Here is a 19177-nt window from a genome sequence, read left to right as displayed (position 1 = left end):
TCTAATAGATAACAGCTCACAGAGGCTAGAGAATGGTCACATCCAAAATCAGCTGAGAAGGATTTGGAGTGAATAATACTACGGTTACCTTACATGTTGTGATGTTTGGATATTTGAAGTGATACTTTTGAAGGTTGTTGTGGGTGGACGCTTAGATGGTGGGCTTGTGTGAAGTAGGAAAAGACATTCAGTAGGTGTTGATGTTACAGCATTGCCAATGAGATTGCTGATGCTCAAAGAGTTGAAAGGATTCTTGAGAGCGCCGACAGTGAAGTAACTACATGTTTGGATGTTAGTTAGACATTGCTTATAGCTGATGTTGAGATATTCTTGACATGCTAACACTGCAGGGTTCACTGCCGTGAAGTTGAATATTGATGCTGTATTCATAGGAGGATGTAAGATTTGTGATGCTATCTACATACAGCACAGATGGATGTAGGCAAGTGGTATGTAGTGGTGGTATTTGCATTGAACATTTTATCTAGCTCCAGCATTCTTTGATGCGTGTTGGCAACACGCTTGGAGCTGTGTTGGTGGGTACCTGGCAGGTAGTGTGTTTCATTAGAATGTTACAAACATGTTGGTAGGAGTAGTTGTAGACCTTATGAAACGATGTGGGAGTGAAACTTGGACAAATGTGTTTGTGTGAACATACATTATGGATTTGGAGTTCACATTCAGAGGTAGTGCAGAGTGTCTGCTGTGCTGCATAGCTGCGATGTCGACAAATAAGTGCCATATACAAATAGATTTTTCCTACGATGAAATTGAAAACCACATACTTTTTCATAAAAACGGTTTCCTTTAGAACATCATTTCCATCACCATGGCGGCTCTTCTATCACAATGGAGACCTGGTTATGAGTGTTGAAAATACCTTTGTATCCTTGCATCTACACAGGTAGAAGAGATTTCACTGGGGATTGGGGCCCAGGCCCCAATGATTGCTTGTTACAAAGACGTTATGAAGCCTATTTGTCTGAGGTGTCAGTGTGATTGCGTGCCACACTCCCACCAGCAAAGCGACGAGATAGCCTCTGATCGGGTTTGCCGAGATGATTGTTAGCAAGGGCAGAGGCACACACAGGTAATCACATACATCCACTGTCTCACACACACCCTGCCAATCACCTGCTGTTGATTAAATTTCAGGAAAGCAACATGTTTTTGTCTGGTTCAGAACATCTGTTTGAGGTATTAGTGTGTGGTACAAGTGGTTCTTTTGAGCATATGAGTCCTCAGATCCTATGTCAGTATGTGTGTGTCCCTAAAGTAAGCGTGTATATGAATCATTTCAGTGTGACTGGCACATAGAACCATGTTGGACAGAGGATAAATAGGCTCCTTGACTACGCAGAATATTTGCTGTCAGATTCAAACAGTCGGAAAAAAATCATTCTGAGGATCCCAGCGGCAGTGGGAATATTGATATCCTCTTGCTTGCGCGCTCTCCTTCTTTTCAGATCTCTCTTTTTCTACTTCTCCGTCTCTTTTCTTCCCTCTCTCTGAGCTGTAAACCAGAATAAACTGCTTCACAGAAAATCAGCAGTTTTAGAAAGAGGTGAAGATTGATTAGAAATTATGCAGAGAAAAGGGCGAATTTGAAAGACTTCGAAATGTAGGCAATTTGGGGAATATCTCTGCAGGAAAAATAAATAAACAAGAAGAATTGTCTGTGGAGATGGAGAGAGTGTGTGTGTAGAGAGAGGTTTGGCTGGATAGATGGAGAGAAAAGGTTCTCTAACAGGGAGAGCGAGACAATCTGTCTGAAGAGGAGAGGCGTCACTTACACTGTGAGCACACACTCATCACCCCCCTGCCCTCCCGCCATCCAGCACTCCATCACTCCGTTTCCCTCCTTCGCTAGCTCACCCAGTCCATCACCCACCCCCCTAGTCACCCGCTACCCATCATTTTTTCCTCCAGTGTGTGCGACAGGGCACCGGCTCTGACAAACCACAACATACACACTCATCTTTCTTCCTCATTCCCCCTTAACAGGAAGCACTTATCACAGTACAGCCCCCACCCTTGTTCCATGTTTTTCTTTCTTGTGCACACACACACACACACACACACACACAGTGTGCTCTGGTGGCATGTTGAACATGATAAAGACATACCTTAAAAAGCAACTTAAGCCCCTGTTTTAGCTTGAACATGCAACCTTCACAAACTCAAAACATGCATTTAAACCCTCTGACTGCTGACACTCCCATGTTCATCTCTCCCGCTGTCTTTTAGCCATTTTAAAACCTAGATATTACAAGAATTTATAGAACAATGTCCATACTGGCCAGTAACTGGTCCAGGGACTGGGGATGAAAATTAATTGTTTAGCTATGTCTCTGTGTAATGCATCAGATTTCAAGCATGAAGTCAGTGTTTCATAACGCATGGTCCCTGTTCAATAAACTTGAAATAATAATGGCTCGTGTTTTAGTAGCGCAATCCTAAGGGTCTTTCTTACTGGCCGAAATAGAAAGCAGTGACAGTGACTTCAGACCCCCCCCAAGTCTCCAGTGATGCCCTTTGAGCTGCTAGCTGAACATTAGCATAGTGAGGCTATAGAGATAGAGGCAGAGGAGAGTGACAGAATGGGGGATGTGAATAAGGTATATATTTGCCATAAATGCTGCTACTTTACTTCTTGTAATAACTACTATCTTACAGAAGTAGAGGCAGTATTTCTACTACTACTGCTGCTAATCTCAGTTGCATGCTCTCAATCTTTCATGCTTCACACTGTCCACACAGCTGAGAGCTGATTGGTGCATTTATCTGTCAGGGGGTGAGGTGTGTGTGTGTGAACATGAGGAGGACAGATTTACTGGATCTTCTCTGGAAAAGGGAAAATATGAGGATTAATAGATGAAGTGACTGTACATTTAATATGCTAACTCAAAAAAGTGTAATTAGTACAAACACACAAGAGCACCACAAGGCTGTGTGCTTTTACCTGTTTTGTTTTCTCTATACACAAATGAAATCCAGATTAAGAATTCTAACCTGCCAGTTGTATAAATATACTGATGACATGGTGGTTGTTGGTCTTATGCAGATGGAGGACACAGCTGAACAGTCAACATATCTTAAAGGTATTGAAGAGCTTACTAAGTGGTGTGAGTTCAGTGTCCTCTATGTTAACAAAAGGAAGACTAAGGAGCTAGCGATCATGAGCCACCACAGTGCCTGTCCTTTTTTTCCTCCTGTTTTGATTAACAATAAGCCTGTTGAGACGGTTGAGGAGTTTAAATACTGTAAGTTTTACAGCCAACAGAGAGTATATTTTTAATAAAGCAATGCAGCGTCTGTACCTGATCCAGAAATTGGACTCATGTGTGGACTCACATAAATAAGAATACTTTAGAGAGTGTTCTAAATCTAATTGAATTTATATAGGCCTACATAATTTAACATATATAGCCTACATGGTCTGGACAAAAACAGATTGTGCAGAATCACAAATATAGCTTTTAAGATTATTGGGAAAGAGCAGAAACAATTGAGACGTATATATAAAACACAGGCTAACAAAAAGCTAGACAAATTGCATCAAATCCTGTACACCACGTATTTAATGAATTTATGAAATTGCCCTCTGTAAGGCGCTATAGAGCAGCTTCAGCGACTAAGAACATTTACAAAAACATTTACGTCTTTCATACAAAATGCAATAACTTCTCTCAATTCATAAATATGTCCCTACATTGGAATCATATTCGTTACTGTTTGTACTGTGTATGTTGTGTTGCTTGTATAGTGATTTTTAATGATGCGTTTTTTTAACCAGCCAGAAAAATTTCCACACTTGGACAATAAAGATCCTTTAATAATTTACTCTTTAAACATACACTGGTTCCAGCTTCTCAAACGTGATGATTTGCTGATTGTCTCAGTTTCATAAAATATTATCTTGCTATTGTGGACTGTCGGTTGGACAAAACAAGCAATTCAAAGACTTAATCTTGAGCTCTAGATCTACACCCCCCCGCCCCCATTTCTAGTTAATGTTGCCCTTCTCTTACACACAAAAAGACACACACCCCCACACCCTCTACAAGTGTAACCTTCTCCTGTCCTGCGATGCGGTGCTCCCACAATCCGTTTTGAAATTCAAATTTCTCTGTACAATTTCCCTTTTAAATTCGCTTCACAGTTAGCAGAAATTAATTAGCTAACCTGCATGCTAGACTGGCGATACATAATACATCTCTACTCAAAGAGGCCGACCCATAGGCATACATGCTCGATTGAGAAAGCTCTTGTGTCAGTGTGTGTGGGCATGCATTATAAGAAATGTACATCACTGCAGGGTGAGGCTTCAAATCACAGAGGTGGCGCTTCTCCTTGACTGTTCTGTAATTGATGGAAGATGAGAAAATTCATCTCAATTCATTGTGAAAGCAAGTGAACATATGCATACTTGTGCTCACCTACGAGTGTGTATGTGTATGGTCTCTGGTGTGCATGCTTGTGTGTGTTCAACACCCTGCTGTCCTTGACAGCTTGAGTTCTTCCTTGATTTTGTGCGTTGTAAATCAAGATCATACATCACATTTGTCTGATGACAAAAGCAGCTTTGGACATTTCTGCCAACAAGCACAACTGCAGAGTTGAGAGAACAAAGACTAAATCTCCCTTTTGACTTTGTTCTTCCTCTGCCGTCTTCCCTTCCCTCTGTCACTTGTCTCTTGCCGTCTGTCTTATTTCACTCTCAGATGTCCCATGTCTTCCTTTTTTTCAACTTATGAGCAAGACATTGGTCTGTCTTTTTCTCCTTCTCTCTGTCTCTCTCTATCGCTCTCTCCCTTTTTCCCTCTGAGGAGATTAACACAATCTCTCCTCCATGTGAAAAAACAAACACAGATAATCCTGGGCGCGCTGCTGGCGTGTGACCGAGGATTAGCCAGCCGTTTTAAGTGAGAGCATATGGAAATAATAACGACAAACTGACACATGCGCGAGCTAGCTTGTCCCCTAGGTAAGAGGAATAAAAGGCGCACAAATAGCAGGCTTACACAGCTCACAGCACCCCGAAAACATACCTCAAAAGGGAACCTCCTGAATTGGGATGCTGCTGGATTCGTATTAATGATGTTGTGACATGCTTTGTGTTGCATCTAGTGATCCGACTTTGTTATATGCATGCTATTAAATACAGTATAAATGATTAATGAGGTGTTATGAAATCACAGCATTATCCTAGTTTGTTTTAAAGTGTATATGGCTGCATCAGTGGTTATAAATGCTCTCCCAATCAAAACACCCTGAGCCTTTATTAAATCATCACATGTCTGATTTGCATGTTAAGTATGTGCGTTCCTCAGCTCAACGTGATGACAAGACTTTTTGTGTCTTTTCCTTTTCTTCTAATTGCTCTTCATTGTGTGGCAGTTGATTAGACTTTGATTAGTTTATTGATTTCAAGGAAACCTCAACCATCAGCTAGGGCTTCCATAAATGTTATCCTCTGGCCATTAGGGGGCACTGCTGCAGAGCAATGTCAAGGAGCTACTGAGACTGTTATGCTAATTCTTCAATTACCTGCTACTTACACTGTGGCCTTGTTCATATGCTGTATCAAAAATCTATTAGCAGCAATATGTACATTCATTAATAGCAATATGTAATAAGTAAATAACTGCAGCGGAGCGGAGCTGACCAGTCAGGGGGAAAAAAAGAGAACAGAGAAGAATAGAATAAAAGAAAAAAATAATACAAAAGAGAAACTAGAGAGAGCAAGTGATTAGATCGTTAGTATGTGGCTGATTTTGTGTACATGTACCAGCCTGGACATGTGTGTCTTCATATGTGTGTGTGTAAATTTGAACAATGCAGACCTGGGCTGAGTCAGAGCCACAGACAAACAACACACACTGTCTGACATGGCCTCCAGACACAAACCAGAGCGAGGACAAAGCGAGGGAGCAAGCGAGAGATGGAGTGGGGAGGCTCTGTGTGTGTGTACATGCATGTTTGCATTTACTTGCATTATAGCTTGTGTGTCTCCCTGCTCTAAATATTTGGACGTGTGTGGAGATCAGTCAGAGAGAGAGTAACGAAAAGGAGTGAGACAGAGCTGATGATGAGAGGAGGGGGTGGAGGGGGTAGAGGAAGGAAGAATGGGAGAAGGAGAGAAATCTTTTTATTGCTGGGGGTCTCTGTGGGACTGACAGTAAATAAGCAGTGATAAGCAGCAGGCGGCTTCAGCCGGCACCCTGACTTGCAGGCTGTTAATGACCCAGCTTCACTAGTATGTCCCTGCCTTACCCTCGCCTTTCCATGGCTCTACCGTATTCTCTTCCTCCCTCTGCTCATAGGCACGTCTTTCTCATCTTCTTCTGTCTGCCTTCCTCTCCCTCTCCTCCATTTTGTAATCACATTTTCTCTCCCAGTTCCTTCCACCATCTACTGACTCTATTTCTTCCTAATCTGCTGTTAACCCTGGCCCCCCTCCTCCACCCCCCATCTACCACCCACCTCCCATCTGACACATCATGCTGAGGTAAAGACGAGCACAGCGCAGCATCCTTCTCCGTCCTTAAATGAGCATTCGCGCCTCTTTGCAGCTCTTTTCCCTCATTCCTCACAGTTTAAACACAGGGAGCTGCAAGGTCAAGTGTGTTATATTGATGTGTGCCTCAGTATATATATCGCTCTGTGGTTTATTGGCGCTTGTGTAGGTGTGCATCCCCGCTCTGTGAATCTGTGCCTGTGTGTGTGTGAGTGAGGGAATGTGCATCTTAGGTCAACGGTTAAAGAGATTCAGCCCACAGCAGCGAGATGACCAGCAAGGTCAAGGCCAACTCTGTGGCAACATAAATTGTTCCGCGTCGGAAATCCTTCCTTCTCCGGGGGCACACAAATCATCCTGTTCCCGTTAAATTTCTTCACAGTTTGAAACCCTTCTGACTCCGGAAAATGTACACTGGGCAGTGTGCGTTATTATTAACACACCCTAAACATATGCATTTAAAAAAGTATGGAAGCTTCATTTTTTTGTTTGTTTAACGAAGTGGAAACTGAGGGGGAGCTTAGCGCTAATTTTACGCTTTGTTTGTTTTAATTCTATTAGTTGTCGCCTATCTTACATGTTTTTCATTAGTTGTGCGTGGATACCCTGAAAGGCTAAATCCCTTTTAACCTATTCAAGTCAAATCTTATTTATTCATGTGAAGAGTTTACTGTAGCACACCCACCTTTATATTGAGAGATGGCTAGCAGCATAAAATGAACCCACACCTAACCTGTGAGTCTTCCGTTTTAATATTTCACCCATAGCAGCAATCCTGGTCTAATCTATGTCTGTGCCTCCCTTGGTGCCTTAGTAGAGGGATTAAAGCAACACAAAACAGCATGAAGGAGGCCATGTTGAATCACTAATTGTACATTTTGTTTGTGTCTTTGAGATTGCTGTGGCGGAATCCAATGGGGTGAATATTGTGGGTGGGAGGTGTTTGCTGTATTTGTTTACATGTCATTTTCCCACCCGTTTTGCCAGTGGCCCAGCACGTGCTGAATTCATCGATTCTCCTTTCATACACAGCAGGTTGCTCTTTTTTTCCCCCTCTTCCCTCTCTGCTCTCACTTTTTAATTCCGTCTTGTTGTTGCCATGCTGCCTATGTCCCTATCTCTAGCATTTTTTTTCCCATTTTATTTTATTATATATTTTTTCATTTTTGTCTTTCTGGATGGGTATTTCTACCTCCCTGTGCTTTTCAGTCTCTAGCTGTGCTAATTTCTCTAAGACTGTCACTGATTTTTTCAGCTCTTGCTGTCTCTGCATCTCTCTCCCTTCCTCTTTGCATATCTTTCTCTGGTTCCTTCATACTCTTACTCTCTTGTTATACTGCACTTTCTGCTGTCACTGCCTCTCAGGACCTCATTTTAACACTCCTCGCTCAGTGCTCCTCTTTCGTTCTTCATCCCTACTCTTTCGCCTCATTCCTGGGTCCTCGGCTTCGACTTCTTTCTTCTTGCATCTCTTACCGTATCCATTCCTCTCCCTGCCTCTCTGCTACTCTTCAAAGGAGTTCATTCCGGACTTGGAAATCCTGCTCTACACAGCACCTCCAGGTGCGGATTGTTTTTAACGAATCCTTCAAACCCAAGGCTGAGAACTGACACAGCGATAAATTCACACACACTCTCTGAGTGCACATACAGTACACCAGTGTGTATGGCTACATGACTTCAAGAACATACAAACAAATACTTGTGCACTCAGGTGCTCAACAGCAAAAACACACAAAACTCACAAGGGCTTAACTAATATGGGATTTTAAATACAATTTTCTTCAAGTTCAACTTCTCAAAATTATCTTAAAAATCTGCCAAATTTTGAAGATATATTTTTTATTGTATAGCACTGAGATACAGTGTTCTAGGATGTATGTGTATGAAACAGCATGTCTGACTCCATCTATCCAATAAAAAGTTGAAAAAAACAAAATGAAACAATTAGTAGGTTCATTAATACGTGCTGAATTATTGACTTTTAAAGCCTGCTAAAGTTAAAAATGTGTTTTGCTTATTGTGACTTCACTTGAATGAGCTTTATTGTGCAGAATAATGCACAAGTGTGACTCTAGAAGGCTGTTTTCACATTCAACTGCTGAACATTTGTCTGTGGTCTCCTTACAGTATATCTCAGTTTAACACTTGTGGGTTATGTGACATCACAATTAGCTTGGAAGCCAATCGTGGTTTCAAATGCAACTTACACAGATGGGATGTGGTAGCCTGAAACCTCAAGTGCACATCCAGTGAGAATTGACTTTTTGTGAAGTAGTTTTCTTGTGTCCAACAGTTACACTTTTGAAATGAACCATATTTGCATATTTGAATTCTGGATGATGGACGAGTAGTAATGTAATATCATTTTGAATGAATAACTCAATAAAGAATTTTTATTGCGGTAATTAAACTTTTTTATATCACATCAGAATTATTCTTTAAGAGTAAAGTAAATTCATATGTCTTACAACTGGAGGAAATTTTTAATAATCACCTAATCATTTAAGTCATTTATCAAGTATAAATGGCAAAAATGTGATGGTTTCAATCTTTGTTGGCTGGACAAAACAAAGAATAGGAAGAAACCATCTTGGGCTTTGGGACATTGTAATGGTCATTTTTAATTGTCTCTGATTTTACAGATAAAATTATTAATTGATTAATTGAAAAAATCATATACAATGAAATGCAGCTCTCATAAAATTTTAAACAAAATAACATTTCCAAAAACAAAGCCCTTTTATTCCTCTTATTACAAACCTCCATCATATCAGCTGGCGACAATATGGCTGCTATTTAATATTTAAACGATATGGGGTAAAGATTTTATACTTTTCAGTCAATAAATCCCCTGAAAGGAGCAAAACCAACAATGCGTTAGTCTGTCTCATAATACGTTATGTCTTCACTGCTTGTTGCTCAAGCCTATTTGTCCATTACTGAAGATGTAAATCTGAAAAATGGCACAAAAACTTATCCATTTGCTCTAAAAGAAAGCTAAATAATTTCCTAGCCTGTGCGTGCTCATGGTAATTAAGGAACACCCAGTGCAACGGCTCATTGTTGTGTGTTTTAAGAGCTCACAGAGGAATAATGTGTCAGGCTTTGGAAACAAGTTAGACAATACTTGTTAGTAGGATCAATTTATTGTTGATTTTGTTCTTTGTATGTAATTTGTTGACATTAAAAGCATATAGAAGCCTTATTCTTTAATAACTGCAAATTGATCAGCCTCATCATACATGTCCTTGATACTTCAGCATACACACGTGTGCACACACATTCTACTCTTGAATCTGCATGCATATATCAGGCTGTCTAGTGCTTATTACACAGGATACACAATTAGCATATAAGCACACACTCTCATGACAGGCATCCCATAGATCAGAGAGGTGGCTGACAGCATTAATGGAGACACAAGTGTACTTTTATTGAAGTCTCTGAAGCATGTCTGTAGGGCTCATTTGAAATGAAAGCGTCATATCTCAGACATGCTTCCCACACAGTGCCCTCCTTCTTATTAAGTCTATATTACATGTGAGCACTGAGGCCCCCGTCCTTCTCCTGGCACAGACATGTATGTACTTTAACAAGCCATAGTGGTAATGAACTGGTGTCAGCACTTTCACTGTGCACACACATCTTCATAAGAATGTGATTATTGGAGATGACAGGCAGCTTAGGGAATGGCTGTTTGAAATTGAAATCATCTAGCATTACACTAAAGGGAACTATTAGCCATCTGAACTCAGGAAGTAAAGGCAGAGCGTCATTGGTCCTTCTGTACATGCAAATGTTCTGCACAGAAAGACCTTTGCTGAAAGGCAGCAGTCAAAACTGGTCAAAACATTTTTGCTGCAAATTACACTCAGCCGCTGCAAACATTGCATTTGGATGCGTCATACAGTGATTGAGTTTCATACGGATGTTTCTTTATGTTTGCTGTAAATAGATGGAAATGGTGATAAAAAGGAGGCTGGTTCACAGTGACTCAAGCAGTAAATTCATTTGTCAGAAACCCATCAAAACTCTCTCACCTGATGGGAGTCAAATATGGAAAAAAGGTGAAATGAATATAGATCACATGTTTTACAATCCTCACTGAAAAGGCTGCTGAGAGATGAATAATTTCAAATCTTATGGGCTTATACAGTGCTTCTGTGTATTTCCAGGTAATTCCAGGTTAATGGGCTTAGGCAACATGTTTTTAGCTATGCTCATAGACAAAACAAAACTCCTCTCTCAAAAACCTGCCCACGTTACCTGTGTGATCACCTCTCCTCCCCCTCATCATCTGTTCTTTTTTTACTTTCCTCTCCTGTCCTGTCCTTTTCCCTTTTCCCTTTACAAACCAACGCCTTTCTGTACATGTTCCAATAGTGCTACCTCATCTAGCTGCCTTCTTTCTCATTATACATACACGGTTTCATACTCATACTCATACTCAGTTTCATTCCTTCCTACCACCTGTCCACCCCTCTGTCATTTTTCCCTTACCTTGTTGAGTGTGATGACCGCCTCTTGGTTCACTCCCGTGATGTTGAACGTGTCCCCGGTCTCCCCCTCCAGGATGGTATATTCCAGCTTGGCGTTCTCGCCGAGGTCTGCGTCAGTTGCAGAGATACGCCCTATCTCAGCCCCCGGGATGGCCAACTCGGAAACGGAGAAGGACCACATACCTGAGAGAGACACATGACGGCACATGTTAGGGAAGCGCTGTTTGTTTTTATGCACTGATAAACTTCATTTGCCAGTTAAACATTTAATTTTGTCTGTTCTCCACCTGTGCTGAGCCAATATTTACAATATTTCATTCAGATAAGGCGGCATTTAATTTAACTGGTCTGAGAGGATGAAGGCAAAAGATAAAAGAAGAGAAAGCAGAGTCTGCGTTTGAGCGCTCGGCATTGAGATTGTTATTAAAAGCAAGGTAAAATATAGCTGGGAAACCTGCTGGAAAAAAAACAGTTAAATCAAAAGAAGCTAGGATTAAAAAACTGAAGGAACAGAGGAGATAAAGAAAAAGCAAAGATTACGGGGGACAAAAAGCTACTCTGTCTCCCACAAAACATTTGAACTTGATGACATACGCTAACTACTCGTCACGAACATCCACTTTTTTGTCTCTGAGTCGTCCATTCCTTCCTCCTGGTAATAAGTATTAATTATGATAACAAGCTCTTTCATGTGTGCTGCCATCATGTTTGGGCCCATTAAAGCAGCTCATCAGCAGAGTCTTTCTGCTGGCTTTGCCATTTATATTATAGGGACACACAGTACATTTCTCTTATGATTCACTCGATGCACCTATCTGATGAAAATACCAGACACAACGTGAACTCTCATTACTGCATTGAAAGCACAGATGCGCATGCACGCATAAATTCAAATATCCACCTATACCACTTTATTTCGTCCTAACACATACACACAGTCACACCGGCTACACTGACAAGAATAAGTATGGTAGGAAAGCAAGAAATTGAGCGAGGGGAAAAGGTAAGATATCACTATTTGGCTCGCACACACAGAACAGACAGGCTCATTCAAACAGAGCTGTTATCTGCTCAGCTAAAGCTAAGGGAATCAGATAGACCTGTAAATGTGAGCGAGAACAACATCGCACAAACACATTGGGTTGACAGAATAAAAGATAGCCAGCACTTCAACAAGACAGTATCTGGGCCACTACACAGTCAGACGAATTCTGTAAATCTGACGACATCACAGCGAGACGAGATGTGAGGTTATTTCACTTTGTGGATCAGGATTACAGTTCAGACATCAACCAAAGTTATCACTCAGGGTGTCTGACTGTTGTCTTTTTAAGTCTCTTGATGTCAAATCTGTAATGTAGGCTAAATAATAACTTCTAAAAGGGTTTCTTACATGTTTCTTCTGTCCTCCAACCAAAAGACTAAGTGAGTTATTTGTCAGTGCCAGTGACCATTACAAAGATTACATTACATTTATTCATTTAGCTGACGCTTTTATCCAAAGCGACAATTGCTATATATGTCAGAAGTCACATAGCTCTGGAGCAACTAGGGGTTAAGTGTCTTGCTCAGGGACACTTTGGTGGATGTGTCACAGTGGGGAATTGAACCCAGGTCTAGCACACCAAAGGCATGCGTCTTATCAACTGCACCCCCTTCACCCCTATACCCCTACACATTACAAAGACATTTTCTGCTTTTTCTGATCTGACACCTGTATGGGTATGTTTTTGTGAAGTTGGTGAAGCAATTAAAACATAAGCTATAGCAAATGTTTTAGAAATACTGAGAAGTGTCCCCCAATCACACAACAAACCCCCAGACACACACACAAAAATCATTCTATATTATATTTATGAAATTAATTACACTTTCTGCAAATTGTGTAAATGCTGTTTCAAAGATATCGCTACACTAAATCTCTGGTGGACAAATAGTGAATTCTTTCTTTCTTTATTTTTTATATTGAGCCTAAATGTCTTGGAATCAGCAAAACAAATACATATCATACGTTTTACTTGGAGAATGCAAACTCCCCCTAAGTTGCTATAATTCCCAAAAGAAAATGCGGAGCCCAGGACTTCAGTATTCATTGTGGTAGCTACGGCCCTGATTAAAGCTACTTTGTCCAGGTCAGAGAATAATCATTGTTATAGTTAAACAAAACCAACCTTGACTGTTAGTAAGAAACGGAGTGCAAGTCAGATGGCTTGTACACACAACCTTTTCCCTGAATGAGGCTGCGTTTTTTAAGCTGTCTGACGGATACCACATAAAGGGTTGACTTTTACTCACATTTTACTGTGACCGAAAGTTTACGCTTCTGGTCTATTTTCTTCTATTTTAAAAGTGCAAGTGTGGGCTCTAAGTGCTGCCAAAACACTGGTGACCTACTCTCAGCACTATGCCTGAACACATCCACTGGAGACCCTGACAAAGGCTGCTGCTCTTCTAGCATAGTGCTGTCAACCACCTGTGTGGACACGTTGTAAGAAGTTTTGCAGCTATACGACAACATCAATCTATGTGCGTGGCTGAAAGTTTTCACAAGTCTGGAAAACATAAAAATTGGGCTTTTGGAGTTTTAGACTATAAGACCAATGCCGCCGTGTTTCTGGTGAGGACCGACTTAATTTCCCCGGTAGTTTTACACAAGCTTTCTTCATCATCATTTGGGGGAAATAAAGTAGAGTTTACAAAAGCCTTTGAGTATTAAAAAGTGTGCTCCCTATAATGATGCATACTATGACAAGTCTGGAGAAAAAAAATTATTTTAGCAAAGTAAAGGAAATCACAATTTAAAACAACTGGTTCTTATTCCTGGTATCCTTGATTAAGTTGCTACTTGTCTGGAAGTCACTTCCAGTAATTGACCCTAATGTCCGTACAGAACATAAACACCACTACAAATTCACACTGAAACAAAGTGTCACCCTTGCAATAAGGACGTCCATCTGTAAGATAAGATATTTAGTGGTGTTTCATACCACCACACCAAATTACTTCTTGATCACGATGAAACCACAGTGAAAGAAATAGTTTTAAACTTTTCAATAAGCTGCTTTTTATAATAAAGTTGTCATTTAACTGATCGGCTTGTATAAATTGCTGTTTTATTGTCTGAGGTGAAATATTCTATACAAATCAAATGTATTATTAGTTTATTAGTGTTCTCCTTCTGTAATTGTAATCAGAAAAAAGAAATCATTTCAATTGGTATGTAACCCTAACACTGTAATATTAAAATGTCACTAGTTAAATAAAGTTGTTTCCCAGCTAGGATCTCCACGTTTAACTGATCGGCTTGTATAAATTGCTGTTTTATTGTCTGAGGTGAAAAATTCTATACAAATCAAATGTATTATTAGTTTATTAGTGTTCTCCTTCTGTGACTGCTGCTGTAATGGCTGTGAGGTTTTTGCCAGCCTATTCTCAATGGAGATTACATTACAGCACAAATGACACAAATTCACCACTGACATCCAAATGGGATTTGTTTTCCAGAGTTAAATATGCTTAAGTGGTTAGCTGTTAGCTAGCGCCACAGCGTTTCCTCTGCGCACATTATAAGCAGTCAGTGGGACAGCAGCATTAAGCTCACTGCTTGCCTTATGGCTCTAAAGGGCCATCAATTGGCTCCATTGCCATATGCTGCTCTCCAGGCTGCTTCTCTTTATACTTAACTTCATTTACATCCAGGTGAACAACTGCTTCCTCCTCCTCCTCTTCCTCCTCCTCCTCTCCCTTTTCAATAATTTTCTCAAGGTGTTATACAGATGCTCTCATGTGTCACTGTTTTAAGTGTAATGTACAGGATGTAATGGCTGGTTTTAATGCACTTCAATAACTTACTGACTAATAGGTACTTTCTGAAAAGTGATATAAGGTTACTTCAAAGTACTATAGCCCATAAGCACTGCCTCCATCAGACAGTTAAGACATAAAATTAACTCCAACAGTTATTCATAAAGAGGAATGTTTTACTAATTATTCATCACTCTTTACGTCCCATAATTTATGCTATTATGTCATTATTGCTCGCTGCCAACACTTTTTTATGCTTCATCATTTTTTGTTTCTCTGTCAAACACCAAAACTGTCAATTTACCTATATTCTTTTAATTTAAAAATGGAATAGGCTGACTCCAGTTTCTGATAGTGATCACAAACAACAAATGGTATTCTTTAGCTTGATAAACCAACTGAAGTAAAAGTCATTTCAAGCCCACAAATTCTAATGTAACTCATGTCTCACGCGTACATTTACATACTGCCAATTTGCAACAGAAAATATGTTTTGAGAGAAATGTAATGCTACCTGGACAGTATTTTACCATCATAATGTGAAAACATTGTTGATCAACCAAGTTGCAAAATGTTTATGGTGAAGATATATGCTAAATGGTTATTAACAAAGTATTATTTATTATTTTTATTTGTTTTCCTATGATATCCACTCTTGCAATATAATATCCTCTCACATATATCTTATGGTTTTGTTTAGGCACTCAAAGCACTTAAGGTTAAGGTTACAAAAAGATCTTAGTCTTGTTTTGATATTTAAAAATTCAATAGTGCTTTTGTTTTGCGAAGCCTAAACGCACAGAAGACTCCCGTCTCCAGTGTCACAGTGCTGCACAACTAACTTGTTGTACATGATTGTAGAAAAAAAGTGGGAACATTATCCAGACAGCAATTATGTTTCCCCCCAAAACACAATTGGCAAGACAAATTACTAGTATATAAATGTAATTTCTAGGAAACATTGTTGTTTCATAAATTCCTTATGTAATCTCGCTTCACATAAGAAAGGAGAAAATTACTATGTAGGAAGAGAGTCAGAATTGTTGTTTTTGTAATATTTATTCATGATATGATATTTAGAGTTTGTAATCAGAAAAAAGAAATCATTTCAATTGGTATGTAACCCTAACACTGTAATATTAAAATGTCACTAGTTATAAAAGCAAGTGGACATACTTTTTTTAAGAGGTCACTTTATGCTCATTTTCAGGTTCAAAATCCTATTTAGGGGTTATACCAGAACAGGTTTACATGGATTCATTTTCAAAAAACACCATATTTTTTTTCCATACTGCACATTGCTGCAGCTCCTCTTTTCACCCTCTGTTGAAGGCTTCGTTTTAGCTGTGGAGTCATCTTGCCTCTACATGATCTTTGTTGGGAGTTGCACATGTGCAGTACCTAGTTAAGGACTACTAGCCAATCAGAAGCAGAGAAGGGCAGGTCGGGAGAAGCCGGTAAACACAGCTTCGGTTCAGCTGTACATGTTGCCCTTACCAGCCAGTAGTTGCATTACTTAGCAACATGGACTGGAGCAAGAGTTTCAGAGTGGTGAGTTATTAATTTGTAACAAATGTATCTTTCATCCATAAAGTTTTAACTGAGCTCTGTCTCTACATCACAGTAACAACGTTATGTTCATTGACTACCTGGAGGGTTGCTAGTATTTGGAGGGGAGAGGAAAGGTGAGGTGTGTGCTGCAGCTCAGTGTTTTTCCACCGGTGTTTTTGTAGGCGTGTCAGACTAGCCGCTTGGCGAGCATTCGATGCACATTTTGCCTTCATCCATGTGTCATCACAGGGATGAAAGGGAAGCAACTGGACTACAAAGGAGCTGTTTTCAGGCAGTTCAGAGCAGAGTTTTCTGTGGGAGATGGGAACTCCCTTTGGGGTGGACTTTGGGCTTTTTCACTTTGCAAACCTATTACATGCACAAAACGATATATAACATAATAAAGGAGAGGGAAAAAGCCAAAAAGCATAATATGACCTCTTTAAATAAAAGGGTATTAATGCTACGTCATATAATGATATTTTAGATAAGTGTTCTTCTAACTCTGTGGCAACAGTTTGTGTTTGGCCTTTTCTTGTTTCAACATGGCACAAAGCCAGGTCCATTAAGAAATTGACTGTCTAGGTTTGGTGTAGAAGAACCTGACAGGTCTGCACTTGCCGGCACACCTGAGTCCTGACCTCATCCCCATACAACACCTTTGGGATGAATTAAAACACCGGCTTTGAGCCAGGCCATCAGAAACATCAGTGCCTGACCTCACTAATGCTCTTGTGGCTGGATGGCAAAATCCGGGATCAAAAATCACATAATGTAAAACTATAATATTTGGCTGTCCAAATACTTCTTTTAATTCCGTGTACTACCTGCTAAAAGAAAATATAACTGTGCCCAAACATGTTATCATATATCATATTACATGATACAACATAGGAAAGTGAAACATAGCAATCTTTTAAGGAAATATATTCTGCCGCTGACAGACTATGCCATCGCCCACGTGGCCCTGCAGGGTCTGCCAACTGAAAAGGACAGCATGTGCCAGTGAATCAACACTAAATGCCAGTTTACGTTGTGTGACTACCATGCCTACCATCTGGGACTGACACAGCACCAGAAGGCTGAGACTAAGACAACTCGAACATAAACAGGGATGTTGCTAATGAGACAGCATATTAGGAAAGTTATTTACAAGTCAGAGACTGCGGTTTCTATTGATCTTTTCTATTGTACAGTGAAAGCAGGGCAACGCACGCCTACGCCGATGCAACATTCCCTGTCATAGGCTCTCTCTCACACACACACACACAGTGGCAGAGTGAAGCGCACTCACACACACTTGTCACACCCAGGGAGCGCTCACAAGGAGAGTGACAAAGGGGGTGTGATGCAGGCAAAGTAGGCTAGACCTAGTCATTATCAGCTTTCTGCTCACACGGGAGAGCAGCTTGCAACACAAGTCATACATCATTTCCACCTTTGATGGACTGGGGGGAAAATAAAAAAAGGGGGGATGTAGCAGAGAGTGTGGGGGTGGGCGGTAGGGTATAGTGAAAAGGTGAGTGGCAGGGAGAGATTCCCAGCTCATTCTGCACATAAATAACCTCAAAAAGCATCACAGGCCCCTGATAAAATTACACATAAGGTGAAAATAGAGAGTGGATGAGATCTGTCCTCTGCCTTTGTTCGCACAGGTAAAGCTATTAGAACGGGCTATGAGGAAACAGCATGGATGCGCTGGTTCAATGCTTCATGTCTCACTAATACGGGTGCTCCTCACTGAGCTAGGTATAATTGTGCCACAGAGAGAAGATCGAAAGCCCTCCTGTGCTGTATTTGGGCTCTGCCTCACAGACAAAAGGACTCCCTCCACACATCTCTTTCTCACCTTGTCTGGGGCTCACTTAGGGACATAGCAATTGGTCGGGGACTGCCAGTTTGTGCAGGTGATTGGATGGATAGTACCATGCTGGCAAGGGGATTAGTTGGAAATGAAGTGAAATGACAGGTGGTGAGGCTGTAGTTTAATACAGGTTTAAAAGTGCAGAAAAAGAGCTGAAATTGACAAACTGCTGGAGGGACGGGGATGGGGACTGGGAATGATCTGAAAGACGAGGGGGCGACCGTAAAAGGACAGATAAATGTGAAATTAAAGATGCAACATGAGTGGGACAGAGAGGGTGAGAAGAAAGGAAGGCAGAGGGTGAAAAACCAGCGGGGAACCACTTTTTAAAGAAGTGTGGACTGGGTCCTGTGCTGTAAAAGCACTCGGAGAGGAGAAGAGAGGAAAGGGGAGAAGAGGGGGTTGAGCGGGAATGAAAAAATAAAAGTATGTGACTCTGCCACATCTTATCTGAAGCAGAGGCAGAGTGTTTCTTGTGATGGCGGCGGTGGTGGTGGTGGTGGAAAGCATCGAGTTAGGGGAGTCATTAAAAAATTGTCTAGCTGGCTGAAGCGCACGCACTGGTTTTGAAAATAGCCTGAATAAAATCTGCATCCGTTTAGGGGGAGTCCATCACACAGGCACTCATACTCAAGAGGGCTTATGGGAAAAGGCCAGAGACAGAAGGGAAGATCAAGGCGGAGAAGAGTGTGATTTAGGCATCATCACAAGCATTAGAGAAAGAGAGAGGGGGTGATAGCTGAGGCAGGGAAGAAGAGATGAATAGAGCAGCATTCGCTGTCAGGGCAGAATTTTTTATTCTTCCCAAACCACTACAGGGTTAAATTAGACTGCAGTGAGAGCGAACGTGAAAGTGACGCCCTCTATCTCCGTGCTAATAGGGTTAATAATGAAACAGTGTACATTTTTTCGTATACAAGCTCTGGGGCAAGCGAT

General features: G+C 40.7%; 1 protein-coding gene across 6 annotated transcripts in view; it reads right to left on the bottom strand.

Annotated features, from left to right (window-relative positions):
* Positions 1 to 19177, bottom strand: part of LOC123972745 (cadherin-2) — a 150874-nt gene that overhangs the window by 30015 nt on the left and 101682 nt on the right. For all 6 annotated transcript variants that reach the window (XM_046052390.1, XM_046052391.1, XM_046052388.1 and 3 more), the window contains one exon: positions 11024 to 11205. In XM_046052390.1, coding sequence (XP_045908346.1) covers positions 11024 to 11205 — 182 coding nt within the window. The remainder of the gene's footprint in view (positions 1 to 11023; positions 11206 to 19177) is intronic.

The sequence above is a fragment of the Micropterus dolomieu genome, linkage group LG06 (assembly GCF_021292245.1).
Source record: "Micropterus dolomieu isolate WLL.071019.BEF.003 ecotype Adirondacks linkage group LG06, ASM2129224v1, whole genome shotgun sequence".
In the NCBI taxonomy this organism is placed as follows: domain Eukaryota; kingdom Metazoa; phylum Chordata; class Actinopteri; order Centrarchiformes; family Centrarchidae; genus Micropterus; species Micropterus dolomieu.
The sequence above is the reverse complement of the archived record's forward strand: the minus strand, read 5'-3'. Positions and strand labels throughout refer to the sequence as shown.